The sequence below is a fragment of the Patella vulgata genome, chromosome 5 (genome assembly GCF_932274485.2).
Source record: "Patella vulgata chromosome 5, xgPatVulg1.2, whole genome shotgun sequence".
Classification (NCBI taxonomy): domain Eukaryota; kingdom Metazoa; phylum Mollusca; class Gastropoda; family Patellidae; genus Patella; species Patella vulgata.
The window spans coordinates 22,951,466-22,963,942 of record NC_065883.2 but is presented as its reverse complement, the minus strand read 5'-3'; the positions used below and the strand labels follow the sequence as shown (position 1 = coordinate 22,963,942).

General features: G+C 37.4%; 1 protein-coding gene across 9 annotated transcripts in view; it reads left to right on the top strand.

The window, feature by feature from the left end:
- The window catches only part of LOC126821979 (uncharacterized), a 98,928-nt gene that overhangs the window by 85,488 nt on the left and 963 nt on the right, over window positions 1–12,477 (top strand). For all 9 annotated transcript variants that reach the window (XM_050550670.2, XM_050550671.2, XM_050550674.1 and 6 more), the window contains one exon: window positions 9,509–9,632. In XM_050550670.2, the coding sequence (XP_050406627.1) occupies window positions 9,509–9,632 (124 nt within the window). The remainder of the gene's footprint in view (window positions 1–9,508; window positions 9,633–12,477) is intronic.

Sequence of the window (12,477 nt, the reverse complement as noted above, 5' to 3'; positions counted from 1 at the left end):
GTTTCCTAATTGCTTAAATACAATTTCGTAAACATACAACAAAAGTACCCTTAAATAATTCCTGAGAGTTTATATCCCGTGGGGCCGAGAAAGACTAAGAATACCCCACCTCGCGTAAGACACTTGTTAATCCTATAGCTACAGTTTCTGGTAGATCACGTAGTGTTTAGTACTGTTATAACTCATGAAAGGGTGTTTTAAATGAGTAGGGGATCACGGTGGCTCAGTGATTAAGACGTTTGCTCGCTAACCTGGAGGTCACATGTCCGATCCCTGATTTGGCCGAGATTTTCCACGTGGTTCCCTCTTGCCAGGGCCTGGCAAGGGACAAAGTATACTCGTTCGGATGTGACAAAAACCGAGGTCCTGTTTACACACTGGCGTGCACGTAAAAGATCCCCTGGCCGTAAACACGTTTTTATTAACCCAGTCGGAGAGGAACAGTGGGACGTTAAACCTCGTTTCATTTCATTTTAAATGATTACTGAATGTTTGCTTTGAAGTTCTGAAAAATTCAATATGAAAATGGTACTGCTTCATATGCCAGACATTAATATTTCATTCTAATGTTCATTGAGATTGTCTTTTACAGTTACATGTATTTTTCATACAGTTATATAGTAAAATATCCCCCAATTGACTTCTCGATGGTATTTTCATTTTATCTTGAGAATACCGCGAAATAAAATTGAATTAAATTGCTTGTATACTCAACATGAGACTGAAATAAAGTTGGTGTACATGTATTAATAATTTATACCATGATGCGCTTTGGGTGTCTGTGTGGGAGGTGTTTCCATCCAGACTTCTTTGAATTGCAACTATCAAATGATGCGTTACATGCATTCTCCGTTTTGTACATGAATACATGTAGGACGTCGATTTATTGTTCATAATGCAATGGCTAGAGTGAAATTAGTACCAATGGTTCTAAACGACAAGGGGGCCACGGTAGCTCATTGTGTGTGGCGCTATATTCACTAACCAAGAGGTATCGGGTTCGATACTGATGTTGGTCGAGGATGTTTCTGGGGATTTTCCAGCTCGGTCCCCCCTCGTCAGTGTTCTAGGACCGGGAACGCGACGTACAAATTGGCGTGCAAGTAAAAGAACCACCCGTGACTGTTGGAATTCGCTGCATGGGCAAACTTCCCCCATTGCAGGCTGCATGATGGTCTTTAGTAGCTCGGTTGATGCATAGAAGTAAACTGTTAAACTCCCTTGCATTTCACCTAAAGGACAATAAAATTCCATAAATACAAAATGTGAAAGCAGTATGTGAGCTATATCACTGCAACGTATTCCGGAAAGAATACGCAAACTTCACCTCATGCACGATACCCGTTACTACCTTTCATGTAAACTTGAATTTGCTTGAATAAATATGCTTTCCATTTTATTGTCCACATCAACGACATCAATGTCCAGATTGGGAACTATGCTTCACAAATCAAAGGACATTATTCTAGTAAGTTCCTTGTTTCAAAATGCACATATATCCTTTTCTCATTTGGTGTTAAGCATGTAAATAGGTTATGAGGGCTCTCCGCTTAGCAAGGAATTGACGAGGACATCAGTAAAATTCCCCTTTCTGAGTCTAGCTAAAAAAAAAAGACATGCTATACACTTGGTAATTTTTACCTCATTGAGCACACAGTAACAACCGCGACTTCCTGCTCATATATCACCAGCGACATTTGTGATGGATTATTTAATACATTTACAAAGATTCCAAACAAAATCATTCAAACCACATCGACCGAACATTTCATTCACAAATTTCTTACAAAAACCTCTTGATATTTGCAAGAAAGGCTCTTGTAATGAGGTGCTTTCATTTTGGTTCACAGAGTGCTGTCATTGTTAATATGAATTTTGTCTAATGGCCAATAAAAGGAGTCTTAGAGCCTCGTATCCGAGGTCGGTTCACCTCTCTTGTTCTCTATTACCGCTAATAGCCAATGCATGTGAAGACCTAATGCACTTCGTCTTTAAAAATTTCGACATTTATTTAATCTAAAGGTTGAGAATCTCGAAGCGTGAAGCCTATTCTCTGTATGTCTGAGTTGCACTAGATTACTGAATTCTGTTGACCGGGAAGCAATGCTTCGAAACCAGTTACTGTCTTTTTATAACACAGGACCGAAACTTTTCATTATCGCATTCGATGTATTTTCGCCTCACTGCCTCTACAATCTTGTCTTTAAAATGAATGTAATGACGTGGAAGAAATTGAGGCTCCATTTTGATTACAATCGCCAAGAATTATGTTTTTATTCTTCTACTAAAGCTCTATAAATGTAAACTTTCTGACATATTTTAGATTGGATATATCGACTGTGTTATAAAATTGCAACGGGGAATAAATCAATCCATGTTTAAATCATCCCCGGACCGTTAAATGTGGTTAGAATTAAACGACAATAAATTGATTTGAATCTTGTGTTGATGGTATTCAGGGAAGCGCGCGTATCCCAGTAGTCAGGAAGTGACGTTTTACGGGACGTCAACCGTTTGCCCGAGGGAGGCGTTTACGACTGGCCCCCAGATCAATTCACGTGATTTGATATTGTTGTTTATCGCTTGCAGTGTCTTTGTAGTTTGTGTGTCTTATCTGCAGGTTTGACTTAGTGGTTTTGTTTTGTGTGCACGGCCTTCCTGCACTTACTATTAAGGGTATGGGGGTACCTTTAGGACAAGTGAAATTTCGATGGATCCTTCCTGTTTTAACCTTCCATTATATCAAATATACTTGTTTGGGGAGATATACGTCGTGTATTATGCAGAGTAAGCTTAGTGAAATGGTGTGTGGGGGGTAGTGGGTATTAAGGGGTGTGTGGTGGTGTAAGTCTATTATTCAATCAAATAAATGGCCTGGTTGCGAGTGTACGTGACAATGAGTATCGTCGTCTTCCCAAAGTCATGGCCTTTCTTTAGCATCCCCACCCATTACCCCTCGCTAAAGACACCTGTCCCAAGTGAATTATGTTAATCCGAAATAACCTTGTTTGTGTCCAGTGGACGCTCTCTCTCTCTCTCTCTCTCTCTACCTGGTACAATTTGAAACATTCATATCTCAAGCAAGTTATGTTATATATGCTGTGAATACAACACTACCGTCTTCATTAGCCCTAATGGCGCAAGATACTATGTGCAAGGGATAAATGTCGGTTAAAATATCCATGAGTTCGGATGACTATTCCTCTGTCACGGCACTCTGCTTTATTCTCTTAGGCATCAAAAAGGTGTAGGTGGTGATGGTTCTCTCGAATTCTTCATAACATGGTTGATTCTCTCAATATAATGACAAGTCGCATACATAGAGCCATGGCAGTGAATTTTGACCTAAAATTTCTGGAGTATAGATTTATCCTTTAAATAGGTTTACCTCTCTTTTGAAGACAACGAAGCTGCTTTATATAAAGGACATTTGATAGCAAGAAATTTAATAGTTATACAGAGAAATCTTTTGACGTTTATAATCATCTGTCTTTCGTGGACAAAAAACAACGGTTGTCTTAGTTAAAGGTTGCCTAAAGCATATAATTTCACTACCATTCTATAAGTGCGGAAATTACACATTACTGTTTTACTTGATTTAACGGGAAATATCTCCCTGTTTCTCTATTTTATAAACTTGATTATATATCCCCGTAATAGCTAGAATTACAGCTTCGTATAAACATCAAAGGGAGCATGTTGTTGGTTTTTATAATTCCGGATTCGATTCTCATTATTCAAAAGCAAACCGAAAGAAAAACTTCACCATTCGATTCTTACTATAATCAAATCAAGTTCCATGAAACCTACCAGTAGTTAGTTGATTTTTGATTTGAAGAAACGCTTACTATGTGGTTAGATTGACAATCACAAAACTTTCAACTACTTCTGTAATGGCGTCTTTGCAAAGTTATGGCCGCATTCCTATACTTTGTCTAAACCGTCAATTAAGTTTGATTGCTGGTTAGAACTTATTCTCGCTTTATTTATGTATGTGGTTTTCTTCTTGAGGCAATTTTGGTTTGGGCGAAAATGATAAAGTCTGCAGAAGAATAACGGCCGAATTCTAATACTATAACGTCATTGAAAGGTCGAGAATAGCTTATATAAGAATAATATCTTTTAATGCAAGGAAAACAGCCAGAGGCATAAGGGATCCGAAGTGAACAATACTAATAGCAACAACGGATCTTTAATTTTGACGGATAGATAGAATTAAATAACTCAAAATAACTGATCGACGGCCATAATTGACTGTAAATACACATGACATCAACTGGCAATTGATAGGTTGGCTAAAATGATCGAGCCTTTAGGCAGTGATACCAGTCGATATTCTTGATAGATTTCAGTTTCCAGGTTTCTAGTTTGTTTCTAATTCAATTTAATGGAGTATCGTATGTTTATCTTGGTGCCTATAGAGGATAAAACTCAGTGAATGGAAGACCTGGGGCAATGTTATATTTTACTTAACCTGTTCCTATTCAAACAAGGGAGAGAATCGGTTAATTATATCAACTATCAATCTACAGTCAATAAAGGCTGTTTATTTTGCGTTTTTTTGCTTTATTGAATTATTGACAGAGAACAGAAATGGTCTTTTTTTCTAAGTTTGATGCATGGTACTGATAAGTAAGTTTAAGTGATCACGATTGGCCATAAGGAATGGCAGCCAATCATAAGGAATGCCAGCCAATCCAGTCGTGTTTTTTTTATTATCCTAATAACCTGTCAGCTTGAAGTTTGATTTTAGTTTAGTAGTTTGCAATAACCATTTACTGCCACTGGTGGATGATCCACCGAACTTAACAACGTAACAGGCAACCTTCCCACTGGGTCTTCATAGAGTTCATGAATTATTGTCTATCTAGATCTCAAATAGAACAGAACAAGACAAATTGATTAGCTATGTGAAATGATAAGCGGTATCGTGTATTCTATTGCTTATATCTAACTGGAACAATTATTATGGATTTCAGAATAAACGAGACGTTTAATCTCTAACAATATTAACAATAATTGATCTAAATTCTTTATTTTCATTAATAATACTGAACATTCTTCTCCCAGATGGAGCCGCGGAGGCTGATTGAGTAAGACGGTGCCTCGCTAATCCGTATTCCATCCCGGTGTTGGCTGAGAAAGATCATTGGGATGTTTCCTCGTGTTTCATTCTTGTCAGCGGTGCAGGACGGAGGGTTGGATGATAACCCGAGGTCCCGTGTTCACATTGATCTGTCCGGGTAAATGTTCCCTCATAGCACACTGTATGGCGTATGCCCGTCTTCATTAGTCCAGCAGAAGCTGAATAGCAGGACGCTAAACGCCAATTCCTTTCTTTTTCATTTCTTCTCCGAGAATTATGAGAGGTTTAATTCGCCAGGGTCCAATCAGCTGTCATAAAAGGAAAATATAACCTATTGGTCTCAGCTGAGACGATTCCATGAAACGTCTATACCTTCCTGCACACCTCCACCCCAAATTAACCCACAAGATCTCAGATCTTGCTAGTCTCCAAATATTACCCTAAAAGCTCAATCCGGATCCTCATTTTATCCAATCTGCTCCGCTACATTGACAAGTTATCTCTATATTTTATAATATATTTGGAAGATGAATAGTGCTAATTATGGTTGTCAGAGAGAGGACTTGGTCTTTGTTAGAGAAGACTAAGTAATAGGTTAGGCTGATGTATTAATTAAATAGGTCCTAGGGATAAAACATATAGTCATTGTACGACCACAATTTACTCTCCTACTGCTACCACTATAATTACATGTCAGTTTGTTTAATATCAATATAAACACATATCATTTACTTATCAACATAGTTAACTCATCTTACAAATTATATACATCAATGGTGGGATACATGAGGTATGTAGGGCTTGGTAGGTCGTACTGCTTCTCTCTACTGGAACTCTAATAAATGTTAGTTTGAGTTTATAATTGAAATGAAATGGGGTTTAACGTGCTACTGTTCTGCTCCGAACTGGGCTAATGAAGACGGGCATACGCCATACAGTGTGCTATGAGGGAAATTTTGCCTGAACAGCGGCACTACGGCCTACTCTTATATCGAATTCCAAGTGTCAAGGGATCTTTTACGTGTACGCTAATGTGTACACGGGACCTCGGTTTTTGTCCCATCCTAACGATAAGACAGCTGTCCTTGTCAGGCCCTCCGTCCTGCATCACTGACAAGGGGGAACCACGCTGGAAAATCTTGATGAACTTTCTCGGCCAATGCAGGGAAAGAAGACCCGGCCTCCTGGCTATAGCGAGCCAGCGTCTTAAAACGTCGTCACCTAACAACGTGATTTTATCTAAAACAAATGTAAATCTTAGAATGGCTGGCATTGTACACTAGGCAGGAAATAGACTGTAAATATAAATTGAGATCGATACACGAACCAGGGTGGCTTGGTGGGCATGGCCCTGGCTGACTAGATAGGAGGTCCCAAATTCGATCCCATTTCTCAGCCTGGTTACCCTTGACAGTAGTACAAGACAGAATGCTGGGCAAGTAAAAGCGTCTAGTCCGTCAGTCGGGGCGAAAAACTAAGGTCTCATGTATACCAATGACATCACATCAAAGAATCTTGGAGAATTGTAAATCGTCGGTGCCCTTTGAACATCTCTCCTTATCACAATGTATGGTGTATGCCTTTCTTTATTAACCTGTAGGGTGTAGAAAGAAAAGACGTTAAAGGGCGTATGGCTCTATTCTTTGCAACCTAAAATAGACGGAAATGGGTCTAAAAACGTATATTAATGTAATATGAATATATATAAAGTGATTCATATTCAATTTTTAAAAAAATAATATTGTTATGTATAATCAATTATGTTCGATGAAATATGTGAACTGGATTCCAGACTACACGTATTTTCATTATTATTTTGTCGTTTGTGAATCAGCCATTACTAATTACTTCCGCATTGTCTTGTAGGAGGTGTTTTTCTTTGCTCAATACAAATGGCGCCCGAAACTTTAGAATACAAGACTCGTGTACTGTTAATAAAATATCCCCTGTGTCTTAAATATTAGATATTAAGATCCCATATTAATTGAAATGGACCAATATTGAATTCCAATTCGTGTTTTTAATTTCGAATATTATGGAAAATCTTGTGGTGTTGATTCGACATTTGTGGGTGACAAGGGGTAGGATCGCTTCCTTAACTTCATCGTCTTTCTCCGAGTTCTTCTATTTCCTCCCACTGCTAAAGACCCAAAGCGAATTAATGACATAACAATCTCTCTCTCTCCCTCTATCTCTATCTCTCGTATCTTTACTTTAAAACTATTGATTAAACCTCGTTTCTTTTAAAAGAAAAAATCTTAAATAAGCATGACAATGTGTAAATGATTGAGGGTTGTTCAATCGCCGCAATTGGTGACGAAACTTAAGCTACTGTCAAGTCCATGACATGTTAAGTAGCGCAGAGAAAAATAAGTAGCTCGGAAAAAAATAACTAATCTTGTCAATAGAGGCTTTAGTCCCGTTCATTTCGCGAAATTAAAACAGCGAGAAAGATGTGAAGTTTTCATTAGTTTCTGGCTGTCCTGAAGTCTTTTAAGAAGACAGACATTGCGTGTTCCAATAATTAACCGACGACGAGTTGTCTTTAAGTGAATCTTGGGGGAACCTGTAATTTTTTGCTGATTGCCTCGGGCTGGAATTTTTTTTTGTGATAAATAATTGTCTCTAGAATATGATTAGGACTTACTTAGATTTATATATTCTTCCTTTTTTACGTCTTTAATTGGATATTGAACAAATTAAATGGAATATTTGATTGACATCAAGGGTACTTCATTGCGATTAGTTGAATAGTAAAAGTGGTTGAAGATTTCATTGACCTTTGAGGTTGATTGGACAAAAAACTAACCCTTTCCGACTTCTTTCAAACTTCTAAAATAATAGACATTGGCGGCGCGAACATCCATCTAATTGAGTCATCTACTGAAAATCTAAAAAGTACACATATGCATTCGTTATACTTGTTGATAGCTGCACATTATTTGTAGTTGTTTCGGTTTCTGGGTCCATTAACGGGTGTTGTGCCCGAGATAGGATATATTTTACTCGATTATGCCACCTCACCTTTATTAAACGGGGGTGGGGTGAGGGGGGGAGGTAAGGCACTGGAACTTTCGACTAGAATATCCCAGATTCCAATCCCGTTATGTTTCGGGAAGAATTTGGAGATCTTAAACCCCGGTTCCAATTCTTGTCAGAGATCAGTGAGGTATTGTCTAGTCGTTTGGATGGTACGCGTATAACAAAAAGCTTGGCTGTTGGAATTTGATTCAGAAACGCCATTGCTCGAGCAAAATGTCTCTCGTAGCATTGCCCACGTGATTATATACACGAATATAACTGTATGTTAGTCTCGAAATGACTGAAGTAATGCGTTGAAGAGACGTTAAACTCCCCCCCCCCCCTTTTCTTTCAAATGATGATAAAACACTTTAGCGTTGATGGGACACGGAAGCCATAATATGAGACCATCTGGTTTAATTTGTGTGTAACATTTTTAATTATTCTAAAGGTTACCTTACAAGGTCATCAACTAGGAAAGGAAAAGGAATGATAAAAAACATCTCATTAGCTATTCTATAATTTTGTTGGTATTCCGAAATTGCCCGGTCAGCAATTAATTACATCAGTTTTTGTCTCCAATTAAATGTAGAATTTAAACACAGGTTGTCTCGCCATGTCACGCTGTCAGGGTTCTGTCACGCCATGCATTAATAAATAAAATTCTTCCACCACAAACGATTTCTCGTGTGCTTTTAGAGAATTTGTCTATTATTTTCTCTATTTTTATTTTATTTCAGCCTAAAAAGTATTGTTAATTATCTGTGATTCACAAAAATGAACTATGACTCTTACTTTGCCAACACGAACAATATCCTATTATATACGCCATCATTGTGTTTAAAGATGCATTATGCAACAGCTAAATCTGCCTATTTCAGGTCTTTTTTCTGGCTTCAAACGTACGAACTTTTATTTACACATTTATTCACATGGCAAGTCCACATTGAGTGTGGGTGGATTAGAAATGTCAGCCACTCTCAGATACTACCCATTGAAGGATTGGAAATTAAGACTTCATTTATTATTGTAGCAATGGTACTTGACAATCGAGACAATTTAGACCATTTCTCTCTTGTCAAGCTTTAAACATTCATAATTTCGCTCAGAATAAAGTAATTTGGCTGAAATTGTCAATATATCAATTTTGCATTATCTATTTTTAAACTAAATCTTACATAATGCATCTTTAACAGGATATCTGTTCATGTCAATGAAACCTTACCTCTCTTCATATCATACATGTATTATTTGCTTCTATTCTGGTTGATTTGATCTTACCATATTAGAAAGCTAGCCATAAAAAACAAAATGGGCAATAATGGGGCATGATAAAGTTACCCTACTTTAAACATTTCATTGAGAAATTAAACGATGTTTTTTTTTACTTTTTAATTCCAGGAAATCGTCTGAGAAGCCTCGTTCTAGTCCTAACCACCAGACGGCGCTGAATCCTGGTGCTGAGCCCAAGTATTATTCAACATGTCATTATTCACCTCCATCGGTTTACTCAAGACAATCAGAGGTAACGTACTTTTTTTACCATTAAAATGTTGTCTGTGGGTGTTTCACATGGAAGTGTGAAGTTAGCTCGATATTCATTTTTCGATATTGGCGAATAACGAAAATCAAGCAGCTCATTTTTCGATATCGATATTCGTTTTTCGATATTGGTGATTAATGAAAAACAGGTAACTCGTTTTCAGTATGGGAGAAGAACTTAGAGATCTAAAAGGAAGATGCCTGAGTAGTGGATTCACAACAAACTACTTTTCCCTTTGCTTTCGATATTGGCGAATAACGAAAGTTTGAATTAATAATGAAAAACGAATATCGACCTAACTTCACACTGCCGGTTCACATATTTATTTAAAGATGCATTATGTAAGAGCTAGATCTGCATGTTGCAGGTGTTTCGCTTGGCTTCAAATGTTATATAACTCTGATTAATTAGATATTTATTCACATAAGCCCATAATGAACTCTCTGTGCTATCAATGACAAAGATTTAAATGGATTAAAAGAACCGCGAGATTTAAAAATTTAACGATAAAACCGATAATCGAGATTTAGTCTGGTTTGTTCAGTACCGTTGCTACGATAATAGGCATTCAACGTGGATTTGAATGAAGTTTTCAATACATTTATTTTTCATTATCTATTTTTGAACTGTTATAGCAAGAATGTCATCTCTTTATCTAAATCTTTCATAATTCATCTTTAAGACCCGTTGAAGATGGCCGAATGGTTAGCGTGTATGCGTTGTATCATTAGGTCTGTCGTTGAGTCAACTGCCGTGGTTTCGGTTCCCCGGTTGTACGTGACAAGGAGTATGGTCGCCTGTTCAGTCTCGTGGGTTTTCTCCAGGTCCTCCGGTTTCCTTCCACTGCTAAAAACCCCTATGCGCAAGCGAATTATTGAAATAAAATTAAACCATATGTTAGTCCCGAAATGACCTAGTTTGTGTCGAGTGGACGTTAAACACCATTTCTCTCTCTATATATTAGTGCGCAGTAAAAGCAGGCTCGAAATTTTAAGCGTTAGCGAGAGCAATACATTCATCAAACTAATCCTGCAACTAGAAAAACATATATTTCGTGTACAGTTCATTAAAGCGAAACGTGGATCACGCAATTACATTATCGGCGGAGGTTGGGATGGTATAAATCTAAATTCCTTCCAATGCTAAAGATCCCTGCGTGAATATTAATGAAATAAAGTTATACTGTAGGTTAATTTTTCCCGAAATAGTTTGTGTTGAATAAAGCCCACTGTTCTTCTCCATAATCTGCCCCAACCTGTTACAAGTCATTCAGGAATTCCATGTACAATGAAAACGTGTTATTTTTTGATGTTATTTTGAAAGGTTTAATTGATTTATGTGCACTTAACCCTTACCATTACCCTTACCCTAACTCAAAATCTCGTCAACAATCACGTGCCCTAACCCTGTTAACATCCTGCGACCTTAACGAAATCTGCAGTTGGCCCTAATTTTTAGACTTTTCAATGATCCACTTCCGTTCAGTGTTTGCAACATTCATCATCCTCTGCATACAGACGATATAAGCAAAGCCAACCCCACCTTTTGATGGGCTTCTTTTTAATTCTATTGAATCCACGCAGTGAAAGAGAAAGAGAGGGGGAAATGGGGTTTAACGTCCACTGGAAACAAACTAGGTCATTTCGGGACTAACATATGGTTCAATTTTATTTCAATGATTCGCTAGCGTGTTGGGGTCTTTAGCAGTGGGAGGAAACGGGAGGACCCGGAGAAAACCCTACTCTTTGTCACGTACTACCGCCATGCAGGGAGAGTATCCGGCATTGCTATTAGGGTTTTGTTTTCTGAATTAAATGTTAAATAATCAATTTGAGAAACATTTAATATGGTTCGAAAATAGCAAGACTGGGATCGGCGACTTTAATTCATTAGGTATACCATTTCATAATGGTTTCTGAAAATTGTGTTTTGAATACGAACTGATATTAATCATATTTATTTTGTCAAAATGGGTATATTATAATTTGTTCTTTAATTTATCTAAATAGTACAAATATTGTGGTTGGAGAGTACGTATGTACAGATACAATTACTGAACGCAATATGGTAGATTCGCTTAGATTAGTACACCATTATTTCATTAAGTAAATGACATTTCCCTCCCATAGTATCGAATCTAGTTATTGTGATCTTGTATAGAAGCCATCACTCACGCGAACATCTCATCCAATCCCACAGAAACTATATGTTAATAATTGCATGATGAACCGACCTTGTATATTCGACTTTATTTAGACAACTGCAAACTTTTTGCTTTTCATGATCAATTTGGATTTTTTCTACGAGACTGATTCGATTTAAATTGAACGAAACGTTTTATTGCTTGTACTTTCATGCAACAGTGTGTAATTTTCAAACAGAATTTAAGGGGTGTTTTTTTTAAACCGCGTTTCCATGTGTAATGTTAAGGTTCCAAATGCGGATAAATTAAGTCTGTTTTTATCATGAAATAGCATTCAATCCAATTCCTCATGTTTCAAACAAACAATTTTAGAATCGTGGAAGCAGTAATAATACTATTTTGGTCGATATTTTTACTTTGATCTATTGGCCATGTCGTCATGTATTTCCTAATAGGCGGTCTAATGGTTACAATGTATTAAAGGGAATTTTTATTCTATCTCCGAGTTACATTTCATGGGTCACGTTAAGTACAAGGTAACGTGGTGCATGTGGGATGTGGGCGTTCCAGGCATTCATTTTGAAGACACGGTTTAAAGAGCATCGCCAACGTTACCTTAGACAACTAACCGTTTGAACATCTAAAACACCTGTTCGACCTTCTATTGCTAAACAAAAGGGGTTC